The sequence below is a fragment of the Phasianus colchicus genome, chromosome 38 (genome assembly GCF_987193195.1).
Source record: "Phasianus colchicus chromosome 38, bPhaCol1.hap1.1, whole genome shotgun sequence".
In the NCBI taxonomy this organism is placed as follows: domain Eukaryota; kingdom Metazoa; phylum Chordata; class Aves; order Galliformes; family Phasianidae; genus Phasianus; species Phasianus colchicus.
In genome coordinates, this window is record NC_143473.1 from 929,310 (window position 1) to 951,443 (window position 22,134).

The window sequence follows — 22,134 nt, forward strand, 5'->3', positions numbered from 1 at the left end:
CTCCAGCCGCACTCTGTCCCCCAGCTGCAGCCCCACACCCCACATTGACCCCCCAGCCCCACATCTGACCCCTCACACCCCACACACCACACCTCAGCCCCACATGAATCCTCCCAGCCCCACATATGACCCCTCACACCCCACATCTGACCCCCCACAGCCCACATATCACACCCCAGCCCCACATATGACCCCATACACCCCACATTTGATCCCCCCCACCCCACACACCACACCCCAGCCCCACATATGACCCCATACACCCCACATTTGACCCCATACACCCCACACATCACACCCCAGCCCCACACATCGCCCCTCCCCACCCCCCCCCCCACATACCTGCCCCCCCTCCAGCCGCACTCTGTCCCCCAGCTGCAGCCCCATGCAGAGCAGCACGCTGTGCCCCCACAGGTTGTCGTAGCAGCGCAGGGTGACTCGGGGCAGAGCGCAGCTCAGAGGCACGGCTTCCTGCAGCAACCTCCGCAGCTCCCTCGCAGCCGCTGCCGCCTCGGCCCGATCCAAAGCCATGTCGGCCGGGTCCGGAACCACCTCGGCTGCCACCTGACCCTGGCTGTTCTGTGGGGAGATGTGGGGCAGAGAGAGGGGATGGGGGGCTGCCCCATAAGGTCCTATAGGCTCCTATAGAGCACTGAGCTCCATGGCGCCACCTAGTGGCCAATGTTGGTATTGCACCACAGCGCCCCCTAGTGGTCGCACTGCATATTGCACCATGGCGCCCCACAGCGCCCCCTAGTGGGCAATAATGCGTTGTATCCCATAGGCGCCACCTGGCCCTGGCTGTTCTGGAGGGAGATGTGGGGCAGTGGGAGTGGATGGGGGGTTGCCCCATTGCGCCCCATAAGGTCCCATAGGCTCCTTTAGAGCACAGGGCTCCATGGCGCCACCTTGTGGCCAATGTTGGTATTGCACCGCAGCGCCCCCTCGTGGCCAATAGTGCATTAGGCCCCATAGGCTCCATCTGGCCCTGGCTGTTCTGGAGGGAGATGTGGGGCAGAGAGAGGGGATGGGGGGCTGCCCCATTGCGCCCCATAAGGTCCTATAGGCTCCTATAGAGCACTAAGCTCCATGGCGCCACCTTGTGGCCAATGTTGGTATTGCACCGCAGCGCCCCCTAGCGGTCAATAGCCCCATAGCGCCCCATAGGCTCCTATAGAGCACTGAGCTCCATGGCGCCACCTTGTGGCCAATGTTGGTATTGCACCGCAGCGCCCCCTAGCGGTCAATAGCCCCATAGCGCCCCATAGGCTCCTATAGAGCACTGAGCTCCATGGCGCCACCTTGTGGCCAATGTTGGTATTGCATCACAGCGCCCCCTAGTGGGCAATAGCCCCCATAGCACCAATAGCCCCATAGCGCCCCATAAGGTCCCATAGGCTCCTATAGAGCACTAAGCTCCATGGCGCCACCTTGTGGCCAATGTTGGTATTGCACCACAGCGCCCCCTAGCGGTAGCAATGTCTATTGCACCACAGCGCCCCACAGCGCCCCCTAGTGGGCAATAATGCATTGTACCCCATAGGAGCCACCTGGCTGTTCTGTGGGGAGATGTGGGGCAGAGAGAGGAGATGGGGGGCTGCCCCATAGCGCCCCATAGGCTCCCACAGCTCCCCATAGGCTCCTATTGAGCACTGAGCTCCATGGCGCCACCTAGTGTCCAATGTTAGTGATGCGCCACAGCACCCCTTAGTGGGCAATATCGTATATTGCACCACAGCGCCCCCTAGTGGCCAATAATGCGTTGTACCCCATAGGAGCCACCTGGCTGTTCTGTGGGGAGATGTGGGGCAGAGAGAGGGGACGGGGGGCTGCCCCATAGCGTCCCATAGGCTCCCACAGCTCCCCATAGGCTCCTATAGAGCACTGAGCTCCATGGCGCCACCTAGTGGCCAATGTTGGTATTGCACCACAGCGCCCCCTGGCGGTCAATAATGCGTTGTACACCATAGGAGCCACCTGGCCCTGGCTGTTCTGTGGGGAGATGTGGGGCAGAGAGAGGGGATGGGGGGCTGCCCCATAGCGCACCAGAGAGCCCCAAATCCCTCCATATCCCGATATCTCCATATCCCCTCATATCCCCACATCCCCCACATCCCCCCCATCCCCCCATATCCCTCACATCCCCCATATCCCCATATCCTAATATCCCCATACCCCCACAACCCCCACATCCCCCCACATCCCCATACCCCCCCACATCCCCCCATATCCCCATACTTCCCATATCCCCCCCACATTCCCCCATATCCCCCACATCCCCACATTCCCACATCCACATATCCCCCATATCCCTCTACATCCCCCATACCCCTCACATCCCTCACATCCCCATAATCCCAAACCCCCCCACATCCCCCTATCCCCATATCTCCCATACCCCCATATCCCCTCCATCCCCATCCCCCCCCACCCCCACATCCCCCATCTCCCCCCATCTCCCCCATCTCCCCCACATCCCCCCATCTCCCATCTCCCCCCCACCCCAATATCCCCCACATCCCCCCACATCCCCCTTATCTCCATATCCCCCCACATCGCCCCATCTCCCCCACATCCCCCCATCTCCTCCCCACCCCCATCTCCCTCCATCCTCCCCATCTCCCCCCACATCCCCATATCCTAATATCCCCATACCCCCCCATACCCCCCATATCCCCCATATATCCCCACATCCCCGTACTCCCCCCATCCCCCCCCATCCCCCTTATCTGCACATCCCCCCACATCCCCCCATCTCCCCCACATTCCCCCATCTCCTCCCCACCCCCATCTCCCCCCATCCCCCCCATCTTCCCCCCATCACCCCCATCCTCCTATCCCCCCATCTCCCCCACATTCCCCCATCTCCCCCCCACCCCCATCCCCCCACATCCCCCATATATCCCCATATCCCCATACTCCCCACATCCCCCCCCCGCCCCCCGTACCCTGAGCGCAGGATCGGCCCCGTGCTCCAGCAGGCAGCGCACGGCGCCGATGCAGAGGTTGGAGGCGGCGATGTGCAGCGCCGTGCCGTGGCTGAAGTCGCTGCACGTGGAGTGCAGAACTGCGGGGGGCGCCACTGAGACACAGCCGCAGCGGGACCCCAAACCCACAGGGACCCCAAATCCCACAGGGACCCCAAACCCACAGGGACCCCACAGCACTGAGACCCCAAACCCACAGCACTGAGACCCCAAACCCACAGGGACCCCGAACCCACAGGGACCCCACAGCACTGAGACACAGCCGCAGCGGGACCCCAAACCCACAGGGACCCCAAATCCCACAGGGACCCCAAACCCACAGGGACCCCACAGCACTGAGACCCCAAACCCACAGCACTGAGACCCCAAACCCACAGGGACCCCGAACCCACAGGGACCCCACAGCACTGAGACACAGCCGCAGCGGGACCCCAAACCCACAGGGACCCCAAATCCCACAGGGACCCCAAACCCACAGGGACCCCACAGCACTGAGACCCCAAACCCACAGCACTGAGACCCCAAACCCACAGGGACCCCGAACCCACAGGGACCCCACAGCACTGAGACACAGCCGCAGCGGGACCCCAAACCCACAGGGACCCAAATCCCACAGGGACCCCAAACCCACAGCACTGAGACCCCAAACCCACAGGGACCCCAAACCCACAGCACTGAGACCCCAAACCCACAGGGACCCCGAACCCACAGGGACCCCAAACCCACAGCACTGAGACCCCAAACCCACAGGGACCCCAAACCCACAGGGACCCCGACCCCACAGGGACCCAAATCCCACAGGGACCCCGACCCCACAGGGACCTCACAGCACTGAGACCCCAAACCATACAGGGACCCCAAACCACACAGGGACCACAAACCCACAGGGACCCCGACCCCACAGGGACCCCACAGCACTGAGACACAGCCACACCGGGACCCCGACCCCACAGGGACCCCAAACCCCACAGGGAACGCAAATCCCACAGGGACCCCGGACCACACAGGGACCCCAAATCCCACAGGGACCCCAAATCCCACAGCACTGAGACACAACCCCACAGGGACCCCGACCCCAGAGGGACCCCACAGCACTGAGACCCCAAACCCCACAGGGACCCCAAACCCCACAGCACTGAGACCCGAACCACACCGGGACCCCAAATCCCACTGGGACCCCAAACCCCACAGCACTGAGACCCGAACCACACCGGGACCCCAAATCCCACAGGGACCCAAATCCCACAGGGACCCCAAACCACACAGGGACCACAAACCCACAGGGACCCCGACCCCACAGAGACCCCACAGCACTGAGACCCCAAATCCCACAGGGACCCAAATCCCACAGGGACCCCAAACCACACAGGGACCCCAAACCCACAGGGACCCCAAACCCCACAGCACTGAGACACAACCCCACAGGGACCCCGACCCCAGAGGGACCCCACAGCACTGAGACCCCAAACCCCACAGGGACCCCAAACCCCACAGCACTGAGACCCGAACCACACCGGGACCCCAAATCCCACAGGGACCCCACAGCATTGAGACACAACCCCACAGGGACCCCAAACCCCACTGAGACCCCAAACCCCACAGCACTGAGATCCCAAACCCCACAGAGACCCCACAGCATTGAGACCCCAAACCCCACAGGGACCCCAAACCCCAGAGAGACCCCAAACCCCACTGAGACCCCAAAACCCTCATATCCCCCATTGACCCCATTGACCCCATATCCCCCATATGCCCCATATCCCCCATTACCCCCATATCCCCCATATCCCCCATTGGCCCCATTTCCCCCATTGCCCCCCATGTCCCCATTTCCTCCCATTGGCCCCATATCCCCCATATCCCCCATTGACCCCCATTGACCCCCACCGCCCCCACCGCCCCACTTCCCCGCCCACTTCTGGGCGCCGCGGCGCGGAGCAGCGTCCCCCAAATCCCCCATATCCCCCATTACCCCCATATCCCCCATTACCCCCATATCCCCCAAATCCCCCATATCCCCCATTGCCCCCATATCCCCCATTGACCCCATTGACCCCCATTGCCCCCATATCCCCCATTACCCCCATTACCCCCATTGACCCCATTTTCCCCATTGACCCCATTGACCCCATTGACCCCATTGCCCCCATTTCCCCCATGTCCCCCATATCCCCCATTGCCCCCATATCCCCATTCTCCCCATATGCCCCATTGCCCCCATATCCCCCATTACCCCCATTACCCCCATATCCCCCATTGACCCCCATCGCTCCCATATCCCCCATTACCCCCATATCCCCCATATCCCCATTTCCTCCCATTATCCCCATATCCCCCATTGCCTCCATTGCCCCCACATCCCCCATTACCCCCATTACCCCCATATCCCCCATATCCCCCATTGACCCCCATCGCCCCCATATCCCCCATTGCCCCCATATCCCCCATTGCCCCCATATCCCCCATTATCCCCATATCCCCCATTGCCTCCATTGACCCCATATCCCCCATTGCCCCCATATCCCCCACATCCCCCACATCCCCCACATCCCCCATTACCCCCATATCCGCCATTGCCCCCATTGCCCCCATTGCCCCCACATCCCCCATTACCCCCACATCCCCCATTACCCCCATTACCCCCATATCCCCCATTGCCCCCAAACCCCCACATCCCCCATATCCCCCATTACCCCCATTGCCCCCACATCCCCCATATCCCCCACATCCCCCATTACCCCCATACCCCCCATTACCCCCACATCCCGCATTACCCCCACATCCCCCATTACCCCCATTGCCCCCATTACCCCCACATCCCGCATTACCCCCACATCCCCCATTACCCCCACATCCCCCATTACCCCCATTGCCCCCATTACCCCCACATCCCCCATTACCCCCACATCCCCCATTACCCCCACATCCCGCATTACCCCCACATCCCCCATTACCCCCACATCCCCCATTACCCCCATTGCCCCCATTACCCCCACATCCCCCATTACCCCCACATCCCCCATTACCCCCATTGCCCCCATTACCCCCACATCCCCCATTACCCCCACATCCCCCATTACCCCCATTGCCCCCATTACCCCCACATCCCCCATTACCCCCACATCCCCCATTACCCCCACATCCCGCATTACCCCCACATCCCCCATTACCCCCACATCCCGCATTACCCCCACATCCCCCATTACCCCCACATCCCGCATTACCCCCACATCCCCCATTACCCCCATTGCCCCCATTACCCCCACATCCCCCATTACCCCCACATCCCCCATTACCCCCATTGCCCCCATTACCCCCACATCCCCCATTACCCCCATTGCCCCCATTACCCCCACATCCCCCATTACCCCCACATCCCCCATTACCCCCACATCCCCCATTACCCCCACATCCCCCATTACCCCCATTGCCCCCATTACCCCCACATCCCCCATTACCCCCATTGCCCCCATTACCCCCACATCCCCCATTACCCCCACATCCCCCATTACCCCCACATCCCCCATTACCCCCATTGCCCCCATTACCCCCATTGCCCCCATTACCCCCACATCCCCCATTACCCCCATTGCCCCCATTACCCCCACATCCCCCATTACCCCCACATCCCCCATTACCCCCATTGCCCCCATTACCCCCATTGCCCCCATTACCCCCATCGCCCCCATTACCCCCACCGCCCCCCCCCCGCCCACCTCTGTGCGCGGCGGCGCGGAGCAGCGTCCTGATGAGCTCCGGCACGTCGAAGTAGGCGGCGTAGTGCAGCGCGTTCATGTGCGTCCAGCGCGAGCGCAGCGTCACGTCGCCCCCCAGCGACAGCAGGCGGGACGCCAGGCGCACCGCCGCCGCGGGGTCACCTGCGGGCATGGGGTCATGGGGGGTCAGGGGGTCATGGGGGGTCATGGGGGGTCATGGGGGGGTGTGGGGTCATGGGGGGTCATGGGGTCATGGGGGGATATGGGGTTATGGGGGGGTATGGGGGGAGAAGGGGTTATGGGGTCGTGGGGGGTATGGGGTTATGGGGGGTTATCGGGGGTTATGGGGGGTTATGGGGGGTTATGGGGTCATGGGGGGGGAAGGGGTCATGGGGGGATATGGGGTCATGGGGGGTTATGGGGTTATGGGGGGTTATGGGGTCATGAGGTTATGGGGTTATGGGGGGATATGGGGTTATGGGGGGTTATGGGGGGATATGGGGTCATGGGGGGATATGGGGTCATGGGGGGGTATGGGGTCATGGGGGGGTATGGGGGGGATGGGGTTATGGGGTCGTGGGGGGTATGGGGTTATGGGGGGTTATGGGGTCATGGGGGGGTATGGGGTCATGGGGGGGTATGGGGTCATGGGGGGTTATGGGGGGGATGGGGTTATGGGGTCGTGGGGGTTATGGGGTTATGGGGGGTTATGGGGTCATGGGGGGTTATGGGGTTATGGGGGGTTATGGGGTTATGGGGGGATATGGGGTTATGGGGGGTTATGGGGTCATGGGGGGTCATGGGGTCATGGGGGGGTATGGGGTCATGGGGGGGTATGGGGTCATGGGGGGGTATGGGGTTATGGGGTGTGGGGTTATGGGGTCATGGGGTGGGGGGTCATGGGGGGATATGGGGTCATGGGGGGTCATGGGGGGTCAGGGGGGGGTGTGGGGTCATGGGGTCGTGGTGGGTTATGGTGTCATGGGGTGTGGGGTTATGGGGTCATGGGGGGGTATGGGGTCATGGGGAGTCATGGGGGGGCGTGGGGTCATGGGGGGTTATGGGGTCATGGGGCGGTATGGGGTTATGGGGGGATATGGGGTCATGGGGGGGTATGGGGTCATGGGGTGGAGGGTCATGAGGGGTTATGGGGTCATGGGGGTCATGGGGTCATGAGGGGGGGAAGGGGTCATGGGGGGTTATGGGGGAGGAAGGGATTATGGGGTCGTGGGGGGTTATGGGGTCATGGGGGGATATGGGGTCATGGGGGGTCATGGGGTCATGGGGGGTCATGGGGGGGGAGTGGGGTCATGGGGGATTATGGGGTTATGAGGTGTGGGGTTATGGGGATATGGGGGGATATGGGGTTATGGGGTGTGGGGTTATGGGGTCGTGGGGGGATATGGGGTTATGGGGGGTCATGGGGGGTTATGGGGTTATGGGGGGATATGGGGTTATGGGGTGTGGGGTTATGGGGTCGTGGGGGGATATGGGGTTATGGGGGGTCATGGGGGGTTATGGGGTCATGGGGGGTTATGGGGGGGGATGGGGTTATGGGGTCGTGGGGGGTATGGGGTTATGGGGGGTTATGGGGGGTTATGGGGTCATGGGGGGGTATGGTGTCATGGGGGCATATGGGGTCATGGGGGGTTATGGGGGGGGAAGGGGTTATGGGGTCGTGGGGGTTATGGGGTTATGGGGTCATGGGGGGGTCATGGGGTCATGGGGTTGTGGGGTTATGGGGGTTTATGGGGTCATGGGGGGTTATGGGGTCAAGGGGTTGTGGGGTTATGGAGTGTGGCGTTATGGGGGGTTATGGGGTTATGGGGTTATGGGGTGGGGGGTAACAGGATTATGGGATGTGGGGTTATGGGGTGTGGGGTTATGGGGGGATATGGGGCCATGGGGGGGTGTGGGGTCATGGGGTCAGGGGGGTTATGGGGTTATGGGGGGGTATGGGGTTTTGGGGTGGGGGGTTATGGGGGTTATGGAGTTATGGGGGGTATGGGGTTATGGGGTTATGGGGTGTGGGGTGTAGGGTTATGGGGTTATGGGGGCTTATGGGGTCACGGGGGATATGGGCTTATGGGGTTATGGGGTTATGGGGGGATATGGGGTTATGGGGGTTTTGGGGTGGGGGGTTACGGGGTTATGGGGGGTTATGGGGTTATGGGGGGATATGGGGATATGGGGATATGGGGTGTGGGGTTGTGGGGTCATGGGGGGTGTGGGGTTATGGGGTGTGGGGTTATGGGGTCATGGGGGGTTATGGGGTTATGGGGGGTTATGGGGTCAAGGGGTTGTCGGGTTATGGGGTGTGGGGTTATGGGGTCATGGGGGGATATGGGGCCATGGGGGGGTATGGGGTTATGGGGTCAGGGGGGTTATGGGATTATGGGGGGGTATGGGGTTTTGGGGTGGGGGGTTATGGGGGGTTATGGGGTTATGGGGTGTGGGGTTATGGGGTCATGGGGGGTTATGGGGTTATAGGGTTATGGGGTGTGGGGATATGGGGTTATGGGGGGATATGGGGATATGGGGTGTGGGATTGTGGGGTCATGGGGGGTGTGGGGTTATGGGGTTATGGGGTGTGGGGTTATGGGGGTATATGGGGTCATAGGGGGTATGGGCGTTATGAGGTGGGGGGTTATGCGGTTATGGGGGGGTATGGGGTTATGGGGGGGTATGGGGTTATGGGGTGTGGAGTTATGGGGTTATGGGGTTATGGGGGGTTATGGGGTCATGGGGTATGGGGTTATGGGGTGCGGGGTTATGGGGGGATATGGGGTCATGGGGTTATGAGGTTATGGGGTGTGGGGGGATACGGGGTTATGGGGTTATGGGTGTGGGGTTATGGGGTTATGGGGGGTTATGGGGTTATGGGGTGTGGGGTTATGCGGGGTTATGGGGTTATGGAGGGATATGGGGTGTGGGGGGATATGGGGTGTGGGGTTATGCAGGGTTATGGGGTTATGGGGGGATATGGGGTGTGGGGGGATATGGGGTGTGGGGTTATGGGGTTATGGGGTTATGAGGTTGTGGGGTTCGGGGCGATACGGGGTTATGGGGTTATGGGGTATGGGGTTATGGGGGATATGGGGTTATGGGGGGTTATGGGATTATGGGTTTATGGGGGGATATGGGGTTATGGTGTTGTAGGGTTATGGGGTTATGGGGTGTGTGGGGTATGGAGTTATGTGGGGTTAATGTGACCCCTCATGTGACCCCTCATGTGACCGATCATGTGACCGATCATGTGACCCTGTGACCCCTCATGTGACCCCCACGTGACCCCCACGTGACCAGTCACGTGACCCTGTTACCCCTCATGTCACCTCTCGTTTAACCCCTCACGTGACCCATCACATGACCTGTCACGTGACCCCACCCTGTGACCCCCCAGTGACCCCGCACCGACTCCGTGCGCCCCGGCCTTGCAGGCGTAGTGCAGCAGCGTCATGTCCGTCAGTCCGTCCCGGTCGTCCACGTGGCAGCCGCGCCGCAGGATCTGCGACCCCATACAGACCCCATAAAGACCACATAGAGACCCCATAGAGACCCCATAGGGACCCCATAGGGACCCCATAGGGATCCCATAGAGACCCCAAAAAGACCCCATAGAGACCCCATAGAGACCCCAGAGGGACCCCAGAGAGACCCCATAGAGACCCCATAGGGATCCCATAGAGACCCCATAGAGACCCCATAGGGACCCCAAAAACACTCCATAGAGACCCCATAAAAACCCCATAGGGATCTCATAGAGACCCCAAAAAGACCCCATAAAGACCCCATAGAGACTCCATAGGGACCCCACAGAGACTCCATAGAGACCCCATAGGGGCCCCATAGAGACCCCAAAAAGACCCCATATGGACCCCATAGGGACCCCATAGAGACCCCATAGAGACCCCATAAAAACCCCATAGAGATCCAATAGGGACCCCAAAAAGACCCAATAGAAACTCCATAGAGACCCCATAGGGACTCCATAGGGATCCCATAGAGACTCCAAAAAGACCCCATATAGACCCCATAGGGACCCCAAAAAGACCCCATAGAGTCCCCATAGGGACCCCATAGAGTCCCCATAGGGATCCCATAGAGACCCCAAAAAGACCCCATATAGACCCCATAGGGACCCCAAAAAGACTCCATAGAGACCCCATAGGGACTCCATAAAGACCCCATAGAGACCCCATAGGGACCCCATAGAGACCCCATAGGGATCCCATAGAGATCCCAAAAAGACCCCATAGAGAGCCCATAGAGACCCCATAAAGATCCCATAGGGACCCCATAGGGATCCCATAGAGACCCCAAAAAGACCCCATAAAGACCCCATAGAGACCCATAGAGACCCCAAAAAAACCTCATAAAGACCCCATAGAGACCCCATAGGGGCCCCATAGAGACCCCAAAAAGACCCCATAGAGACCCCATAGAGAGCCCATAGGGACCCCATAGGGACCCTGTAGAGACCCCGTAGGGACCCCAGAGAGACCCCATAAAGATCCCATAGATACCCCATAGGGACCCCATAGAGACCCCATAGGGATCCCATAGAGATCCCAAAAAGACCCCATAGAGAGCCCATAGAGAACCCATACGGATCCCATAGAGACCCTATGGAGACCCCATAAAGTTTCCATAGGGACCCCATAAGGGACCCCATAAAAATCCCATAGAGATCCCATAGAGACTCCATAGGGACCCCACAGAGAGCCCATAGAGACCCCATAGGGGCCCCATAGAGACCCCATAAAGACCCCATAGAGACCCCATAGAGACCCCATAGGGATCCCATAGAGACCCCATAGAGACCCATAGAGACCCCATTAAAATCTCACAGGGACTCCATAGAGGCCCCATAGAGACCCCGTAAGGACCCCATAGAGACCCCATAGGGATCCCATAAAGACCCCATAGAGACCCCGTAAGGACTCCATGGAGACCCCGTAGGGATCCCATAGAGACCCTGTAAGGACCCCGTAGGGATCGCATAGAAACCCCATACAGAGCCCATAGGAACCCCATAGAGACCCATAGGGACCCATAGAGACCCCATAGGGACCCATAGGGACCCATAGGGACCATAGAGACCCATAGACCCCATAGAGACCCCGTAGGGACCCCAGAGAGACCCCATAGGGACCCCATAGAAACCCCATAGGGACCCATAGGGACCCATAGGGACCCATGGAGACCCATAGACCCCATACAGACCCCATACAGACCCATAGGGACCCCATAGGGACCCCAAAGACCCCAATGATCCCATGACTCCCAATGACCCCCAATGACCCCTGACCCCCAGATGACCCCATGACCCCCGATGACCCCACAACCCCAATGCCCCCACAGCCTCCGATGACCCCGTGACTCCTTGGTGACCCCGTGACCTCTGACCTCGTTCCCGATGATGTCAATGTGGTGCTTGCACCCCTATGACCCCCAATGACCCCACAGACACCAACGATCCCAATGACCCCATGACCCCCCGTGACCCCATGACCCCTCGGTGACCCCATGACCCCGTACCCCCAAGATGACCCCATGAACCGAATGACCCCTCAACCCCACTGACCCCACAACCCCAATGACCCCATGACCCCAATGACCGCATGACCCCAATGACCCCAATGACCACAATGACCCCGCAGTCCCCCAATGCCCCCACAGCCCCCGATGACCCCGTGACCCCATGACCCCTCGGTGACCCCGTGAACTCTGACCTCGTTCCCAATGACGTCAATGCAGTGCTGCACCCCAATGACCCCCAATGACCCCAACGACCCCATGACCCCTGATGACCCCATGACCCCATGTCCCCTGATGACCCCATAACCCCTTATGACCCCACAACCCCAATGACCCCACAACCCAATGACCCCCAATGATCCCAATGCCCCCACAGCCCCCGATGACCCCGTGACCCCTCGGTGACCCCGTGACCTCTGACCTCGTTCCCGATGACGTCAATGCAGTGCTGCACCCCAATGACCCCCAATGACCCCACAACCCCTCGGTGACCCCAATGACCTCGATGACCCCATGACCCCTGATGACCCCATGACCCCGTAACCCCAAGATGACCCCATGAACCGAATGACCCCACAACCCCAATGACCACAATGACCCTGCAGCCCCCAATGCCCCCACAGCCCCCAATGACCCCGATGACCCCGTGACCCCTCCGTGACCCCGTGACCTCTGACCTCGTTCCCGACGACGTCAATGCGGTGCTGTACCTCTATGACCCCCAATGACCCCACAGACACCAACGATCCCAATGACCCCATGACCCCCCGTGACCCCATGACCCCTCGGAGACCCCATGACCCCATACCCCCAAGATGACCCCATGACCCCAATGACCCCAGAACCCCAATGGTCCCGACGACGTCAATGACCCCATGACCCCAGTGACCCCAATGACCCCAATGACCCCGCAGTCCCCCAATGACCCCACAGCCACCGATGACCCCGTGACCCCGTGACCCCTCGGTGACCCCGTGACCTCTGACCACGTTCCCGATGACGTCAATGCGGTGCTGCACCCCAATGACCCCCAATGACCCCAACGACCCCATGACCCCTGATGACCCCTGATGACCCCTGATGACCCCTTGATGACCCCATGACCCCTGATGACCCCACAACCCCAATGACCCCACAACCCAATGACTCCCAATGACCCCAATGCCCCCACAGCCCCCAATGCCCCAACAGCCCCCAATGACCCCATGACCCTCAATGTCCCCATGACTCCCCGTGACCCCGTGACCCATCGGTGACCCCGTGACCTCTGACCTCGTTCCCGATGACGTCGACGCGGTGCTGGACCTGTGGCACCCACTGGCGCAGCACAGCGAACAGCTGAGGGATGGAGGTCCGGGGGTCCTCCAGGATCTCCCGGCAGGCGGCGTCGCTGGGGTCAAAGAAGGTGAAGGCTGGGGGGGTCAAAGGTCAAAGGTCACAGCTCACACAGGTCGCTCTTGCGATCCCACTGCCCAATAGTGGGTCCCATCCCCCATTATAGGGTCCCAATCCTCATTATTGGTGTCCCAGCCCCGATTATTGGGGTCCCTGTCCCCATTATTGGGGTCCCATTCCCCATTCTGGGGTCCCACCTCCCATTATTGGGGTCCCATCCCCCATTATAGGGTCCCAATCCTCATTATTGGGGTCCCACCTCCCATTATTGGGGTCCCATCACCCATTATTGGGGTCCCATCCCCCATTATAGGGTCCCACCCCCCATTCTTGGGGTCCCAGCCCCGATTATTGGATCCCTGTCCCCATTATAGGGGTCCTCCCCACTTTGGGGTCCCATTTTGGGGTCCCACTCCCCATTATTGGGATCCCATTCCCCATTTTGGGGTCCCATCCCCCATTCTTGGGGTCACATTCCCATTTTGGGGTCCCAATCGTCATTGTTGGGGTCCCAGCCCCGATTATTGGATCCCTGTCCCCATTCTTGGGGTCTTCCCCATTTTGGGGTCCCATTTTGGGGCCCCATCACCCATTATTGGGGTCCCCGCCCCCATTTTGGGGTCCCATTCCCCATTCTGGGGTCCCACCTCCCATTCTTGGGGTCCCATCCCCCATTATAGGGTCCCAATCCTCATTCTTGGGGTCCCAGCCCCGATTATTGGATCCCTGTCCCCATTCTTGGGGTCTTCCCCATTTTGGGGTCCCATTTTGGGGCCCCATCACCCATTATTGGGGTCCCTGCCCCCATTTTGGGGTCCCATTCCCCATTCTGGGGTCCCACCTCCCATTCTTGGGGTCCCATCCCCCATTATAGGGTCCCACTCCTCATTATTGGGGTCCCAGCCCCGATTATTGGATCCCTGTCCCCATTCTTGGGGTCTTCCCCATTTTGGGGTCCCATTTTGGGGCCCCATCACCCATTATTGGGGTCCCTGCCCCCATTTTGGGGTCCCATTCCCCATTCTGGGGTCCCACCTCCCATTCTTGGGGTCCCATCCCCCATTATAGGGTCCCACTCCTCATTATTGGGGTCCCAGCCCCGATTATTGGATCCCTGTCCCCATTCTTGGGGTCTTCCCCATTTTGGGGTCCCATTTTGGGGCCCCATCACCCATTATTGGGGTCCCTGCCCCCATTTTGGGGTCCCATTCCCCATTCTGGGGTCCCACCTCCCATTCTTGGGGTCCCATCCCCCATTATAGGGTCCCACTCCTCATTATTGGGGTCCCAGCCCCGATTATTGGATCCCTGTCCCCATTCTTGGGGTCTTCCCCATTTTGGGGTCCCATTTTGGGGCCCCATCACCCATTATTGGGGTCCCTGTCCCCATTCTTGGGGTCCCATCCCCCATTATATGGTCCCAATCCTCATTCTTGGGGTCCCAGCCCCGATTATTGGATCCCTGTCCCCATTATTGGGGTCTTCCCCATTTTGGGGTCCCATTTTGGGGCCCCATCACCCATTATTGGGGTCCCTGCCCCCATTTTGGGGTCCCATCCCCCATTCTTGGGGACCCATCCCCCATTATGGGGTCCCAGCCCCAATTATTGGATCCCTGTCCCCATTATAGGGGTCCTCCCCACTTTGGGGTCCCATTTTGGGGTCCCACTCCCCATTATTGGGATCCCATTCCCCATTTTGGGGTCCCATCCCCCATTCTTGGGGTCCCATCCCCCATTATGGGGTCCCACTCCTCATTATTGGGGTCCCAGCCCTCATTATTGGATCCCCATCCCCATTATTGGGGTCCTCCCTACTTTGGGGTCCATTTTGGGGTCCCACTCCCCATTATTGGGATTCCTGCCCCCATTATTGGGGTCTCTTTTCCCATTTTCGGGTCACATCCCATATTATTGGGGTCCCTGTCCCCATTATTAGGGTCCCATTCCCCATTTTGGGGTCCCATTCCTCATTATTGGGGTCCCAGTGCCCATTTTGGGGTCACATCCCATATTATTCGGGTCCCCCCCACTTTGGGGTCCCATTTTGGGGTCCCACTCCTCATTATTGGGGTCCCTGTCCCCATTATTGGGGTCCCATTCCCCATTTTGGGGTCCCATTCCTCATTATTGGGGTCCAAGCGCCAATTTTGGGGTCACATCCCATATTATTGGGGTCCCATCCCCCATTATTGGGGTCCTTCTCCCCATTGTTGGGGTCCCCCCATTTTAGGGTCCCATCCCCCATCATTGGGGTCCCATCCCCCATTCTTGGGGTCCCATTTAGGGTCCCATCATCTTTGGGGTCCCATTTGGGGTTACCCCCCATTTTGGGGTCCCATCATTGGGGTCATATTATAGAAGTCCCATTTGGGGTCCCCCCCCTTTGGGGTTCCATCATTGGGGTCCCATTTGGGTTCCCCCCCTTTTAGGGTCCCAACATTTGGGGTCCCCCCTCATTCGTGTCCCATTATTGGGGTCCCATTTGGGGTCCTCCCCATTTAGGGTCCCATTTGGGGTCCCACCATTGTGGTCCCAGTTGGGGTCCCCCCCCTTTTGGGGTCCCATCCCCCCATTTAGGGTCCCATTATTGGGGTCCCATTTGAGGTCCCCCCCATTTGGGGTCCTTCTCCCATTTAGGGTCCCATTATTGGGGTCCCATTATTGGGGTTCCATTATTAGGGTCCCATTTGGGGTCCCCACCATTTGGGCCCCTCCCCCCCATTTAGGGTCCCATTTGGGTCCCACCCCCATTTATGGTCCCCCCCCCATTTAGGGTCCCATGATTGGGGTCCCATTTGGGGTCCCATCTTTGGGGCCCCATTATTGGGGTGCCCCCATTTAGGATCCCATTATTGGGGTCCCCCCCATTTGTGGCCCCCCCCATTTATGGTCCCCCCCACATTTAGGGTCCCATTTGGGGTCCGACCACCGGGGTCCCATTATTGGGGTCCCATCTGGGGTCCCCCCCATTTGGGGTCCCCCCCATTTAGGGTCCCATTATTGGGGTCCCATTTGAGGACCCCCCCCATTTAGTTTCCCATTTGGGGTCCCATCTTTGGGGTCCTATTATTGGGGTCCCCCCCATTTGGGGACCCCCCCATTTAGGGTCCCATTTGGGGTCCCACCATTGGGGTCCCATTATTAGTGTCCTCCCCCCATTTAGGGTCCCATTATTGGGGTCCCATTTGAGGTCCCCCCTATTTGGGGCCCCCCTCCCATTTAGGGTCGCATTGTTGGGGTCCCATTTGGGGTCACATTATTGAGGTCCCATTATTGGGGTCCCATTTTGGAGTCCCCCCCCATTTAGGGTCCCATTACTGGGGTCTCATTTGGGGTCTCCCCCATTTAGGGTACCATTATTGGGGTCCCATTATTGGGGTCCCCCCCCATTTGGGGTTCCTCCCCCATTTAGGGTCCCATTATTGGGGTCCCACCATTGGGGTCCCATTATTAGGGTCCCATTTGGGGTCCCATATTTGGGGTCCTTCCCCCATTTAGAGTCCCATTATTGGGGTCCCATTATTAGGGTCCCATTTGGGGTCTCCCCCATTTGGGGTCCCCCCCCATTTGGGGTCCCATTTAGGGTCCCATTATTGGGGTCCCATTATTAGGGTCCCATTTGGGGTCTCCCCCATTTGGGGTCCCCCCCCATTTAGGGTCCCATTTAAGGTCCCATTTGGGGTCCCATCTTTGGGGTCCCATGACTGGGGTCCCATGACTGGGGTCTCATTTGGGGTCTCCCCCATTTGGGCCCCCTCCCATTTATGGTCCCCCCCCATTTAGGTTCCCATTATTGGGGTCCCATTACTGGGGTCCCATTTAGGGTTTCCCCCCCAATTAAGGGTCCCATTATTGGGGTCCCATTATTAGGGTCCCATTTGGGGTTCCCCCCATTTGGGGTCCCCCCCCCATTTAGGTTCCCATTATTGGGGTCCAATTTGGGGTACTATTTTTGGGGTCCCATTTGGGGTCACATTATTGGGTTCCCATTACTGGGGTCCCATTTGGGGTCCCATCTTTGGGGTCCCATTACTGGGGTCCCATTTTAGGGTCCCATTATTGGGGTCCCATGTGGGGTCTCCCCCCCATTTGGGGTCCCACTTAGGGTCCCATTTGGGGTCCCATCTTTGGGGTCCCATCTTTGGGGTCCCATGACTGGGGTCCCATGACTGGGGTCCCATTTAGGGTCCCATTATTGGGGTCCCATTTGGGGTCCCTCCCCATTTGGGATCCCCTTTAGGGTCCCATTTGGGGGTCCCATCTTTGGGGTCCCATGACTGGGGTCCCATTTGGGGTCTCCCCCATTTGGGTCTCCCCCCATTTGGGGTCCCATTTAGGGTCCCATTATTAGGGTCCCATTTGGGGTCTCCCCCATTTGGGTCTCCCCCCATTTGGGGTCCCATTTAGGGTCCCATTATTAGGGTCCCATTTGGGGTCCCCCCCATTTAGGGTCGCATTTGGGGTCCCATTATTGGGGTCCCAGTATTAGAGTCCCATTTGGGGTCTCCCCCATTTGGGGTCTCCCCCATTTGGGGTCCCCCCCAATTTAGGGTCCCATTATTGGGGTCCCATTATTGGGGTCCCATTTGGGGTCCCTCCCCATTTGGGGTCCCATTTAGGGTCCCATTATTAGGGTCCCATTTGGGGTCTCCCCCATTTGGGGTCCCCCCCCATTTGGGGTCCCATCTTTGGGGTCCCATGACTGGGGTCCCATTTGGGGTCTCCCCCATTTGGGTCTCCCCCCATTTGGGGTCCCATTTAGGGTCGCATTATTAGGGTCCCATTTGGGGTCTCCCCCATTTGGGTCTCCCCCCATTTGGGGTCCCATTTAGGGTCCCATTATTAGGGTCCCATTTGGGGTCTCCCCCATTTGGGGTCTCCCCCCATTTAGGGTCGCATTTGGGGTCCCATCTTTGGGGTCCCATCTTTGGGGTCCCATGACTGGGGTCCCATTTAGGGTCCCATTATTGGGGTCCCCCCCATTTGGGATCTCATTTAGGGTCCCATTTGGGGTCCCATCTTTGGGGTCCCATTACTGGGGTCCCATTTAGGGTCCCATTATTGGGGTCCCATTACTGGGGTCCCATTTGGGGTCCCATTATTGGGGTCCCATGTGGGGTCTCCCCCCCATTTGGGGTCCCATTTAGGGTCCCATTATTAGGGTCCCATTTGGGGTCTCCCCCATTTGTGGTCCCCCCCCATTTAGGGTCCCATTTGGGGTCCCATCTTTGGGGTCCCATGACTGGGGTCTCATTTGGGGTCTCCCCCATTTGGGCCCCCTCCTATTTATGGTCCCCCCCCATTTAGGTTCCCATTATTGGGGTCCCATTACTGCGGTCCCATTTAGGGTCCCATTATTGGGGTCCCATTTGGGGTCTCCCCCATTTGGGGTCCCCCCCCCATTTGGGGTCCCATTACTGGGGTCCCATTATTGGGGTCCCATTATTGGGGTCCCATTTGGGGTCTCCCCCCCATTTGGGATCCCATTTAGGGTCCCATTTGGGGTCCCATCTTTGGGGTCCATTACTGGGGTCCCATTTAGGGTCCCATTATTGGGGTCCCATGACTGGGGTCCCATGACTGGGGTCCCATTTGGGGTCTCCCCCATTTGGGGTCTCCCCCCATTTGGGGTCCCATTTAGGGTCCCATTTGGGGTCCCATGACTGGGGTCCCATGACTGGGGTCCCATTTGGGGTCTCCCCCATTTGGGGTCTCCCCCCATTTGGGGTCCCATTTAGGGTCCCATTTGGGGTCCCATTATTGGGGTCCCATTATTAGGGTCCCATTTGGGGTCTCCCCCATTTGGGGTCTCCCCCCATTTGGGGTCCCATTTAGGGTCCCATTTGGGGTCCCATCTTTGGGGTCCCATCTTTGGGGTCCCATTTGGGGTCTCACCGTAGTCCTTTGGCAGTGGGGCGGGGGCTGCCGGGTGCACCACGGCTTTGGGGCGGCGTTCCGGGGGGGGCGGGGGGGGGGGCGGGGTTTGGGACCCCCCCTCGGGTTGGGGCTCCGAACGGCGCTCCTGAGTCATGGCGGCCTGAGGGAAAACACGGAGCGGAGTGAAGGGACAGGAGCGGGGGGAGAAGGGAGCGGGGCTGGGGGAAAACCTGGCGTGGAGCGAAGGTCGGGATCGGGAGTGGGAGAGTATATGGGGTGGGGGGGAGATATGGGGTTGGGATGGGGGATGGGGGGAGATATATGGGATTGGGGTTGGGGTTGGGATTGGGATTGGGATTGGGATTGGGGTTGGGGTTGGGGTTGGGGTGAGATATATGGGATTGGGATCAGATTTATGGAATTGGGATGAGATATATAGGATTGGGATTGGGGTGAGATATATGGGATTGGGATTGGGATTGGGATTGGGATTGGGATTGGGATTGGGATTGGGATGAGATGTATGGGATTGGGATTGGAATGAGATATATGGGATTGGGATTGGGGTGAGATAGATGGGATTGGGATGAGATGTGTGGGATTGGGATTGGGATTGGGATTGGGATTGGGATTGGGGTGAGATATATGGGATTGGGATTGGGGTGAGATATATGGGATTGGGATTGGGGTGAGATATATGGGATTGGGGTTGGGGTGAGGTATATGGGATTGGGATTGGGGTGAGATATATGGGATTGGGATTGGGGTGAGGTATATGGGATTGGGATTGGGGTGAGATATACGGGATTGGGATTGGGATTGGGGTTGGGATTGGGGCCAGAAGGGAAACGTGGCGTGGAGTGAAGATCGGGATCAAGAGTGGGGGAGATTATATGGGATTGGGGGGAGAGATATGGGATTGGGATTGGGATTGGGATAGGGGTTGGGGTTGGGATAAGGACTGGGGTGAGATATATGGGATTGGGATTGGGATTGGGATGAGATATGTGGGATTGGGATTGGGATTGGGATTGGGATTGGGGTGAGATATATGGGATTGGGATTGGGATGAGATATATGGGATAGGGGTGAGATGTATGGGTTTGGGATTGCGGTTGGGATTGCGATGAGACTGGGGTTGGGAATAGACATATGAAATTGGGGTTGGGATATATGGGATTGGGAAGAGATATATGGGATTGGGGGATTGGGATTGGGGTGAGAGATGTAAGATTGGGATTGGGATTAGGATTAAGATTTGGGATGTGGGATTGGGATATGGGATGTGGGATGTGGGATGTGGGATGTGGGATGTGGGACGTGGGATTGGGATGTGGGATGTGGGATGTGGGATGTGGGATTGGGATGTGGGATGTGGGATGTGGGATATGGGATGTGGGATGTGGGATGTGGGATGTGGGATGTGGGATATGGGATGTGGGATGTGGGATGTGGGATGTGGGATGTGGGATGTGGGATGTGGGATGTGGGATTGGGATGTGGGATGTGGGATTGGGATGTGGGATATGGGATGTGGGATATGGGATGTGGGATGTGGGATGTGGGATGTGGGATGTGGGATGTGGGATGTGGGATATGGGATGTGGGATGTGGGATGTGGGATGTGGGATGTGGGGTGTGGGATGTGGGATGTGGGATTGGGATGTGGGATTGGGATGTGGGATTGGGATGTGGGATATGGGATATGGATATGGGATATGGATATCGGATGTGGGATGTGGGATGTGGGATTGGGATGTGGGATGTGGGATTGGGATGTGGGATGTGGGATTGGGATGTGGGATTGGGATGTGGGATGTGGGATATGGGATGTGGGATGTGGGATATGGGATGTGGGATTGGGATGTGGGATGTGGGATGTGGGATGTGGGATGTGGGATTGGGATGTGGGATGTGGGATGTGGGATATGGGATGTGGGATTGGGATGTGGGATGTGGGATGTGGGATGTGGGATATGGGATGTGGGATATGGGATGTGGGATGTGGGATGTGGGATGTGGGATTGGGATGTGGGATATGGGATGTGGGATATGGGATTTGGGATTGGGATGTGGGATATGGGATGTGGGATATGGGATATGGGATGTGGGATGTGGGATGTGGGATGTGGGATGTGGGATGTGGGATGTGGGATATGGGATATGGGATGTGGGATGTGGGATGTGGGATGTGGGATGTGGGATGTGGGATGTGGGATATGGGATGTGGGATGTGGGATGTGGGATATGGGATGTGGGATGTGGGATGTGGGATATGGGATGTGGGATGTGGGATATGGGATGTGGGATTGGGATGTGGGATGTGGGATTGGGATGTGGGATATGGGATGTGGGATGTGGGATTGGGATGTGGGATGTGGGATGTGGGATGTGGGATTGGGATGTGGGATGTGGGATTGGGATGTGGGATATGGGATGTGGGATGTGGGATGTGGGATTGGGATGTGGGATGTGGGATATGGGATGTGGGTTGTGGGATTGGGATGTGGGATGTGGGATATGGGATGTGGGATGTGGGATGTGGGATGTGGGATGTGGGATATGGGATGTGGGATGTGGGATGTGGGATGTGGGATGTGGGATGTGGGATGTGGG

The 22,134-nt window shown here is 58.9% G+C and overlaps 1 protein-coding gene across 1 annotated transcript in view; it reads right to left on the reverse strand.

Moving 5' to 3' along the window:
- Positions 1-19,672, reverse strand: part of CLIP3 (CAP-Gly domain containing linker protein 3) — a 40,059-nt gene extending 20,387 nt beyond the window's left edge. The window contains 6 exon segments of the mRNA XM_090129869.1: positions 343-579; positions 2,949-3,067; positions 6,704-6,865; positions 10,118-10,211; positions 13,517-13,656; positions 19,537-19,672. Coding sequence (XP_089985995.1) covers positions 343-579; positions 2,949-3,067; positions 6,704-6,865; positions 10,118-10,211; positions 13,517-13,656; positions 19,537-19,672 — 888 coding nt within the window.
- Between the last annotated feature and the right edge of the window lie 2,462 nt (positions 19,673-22,134).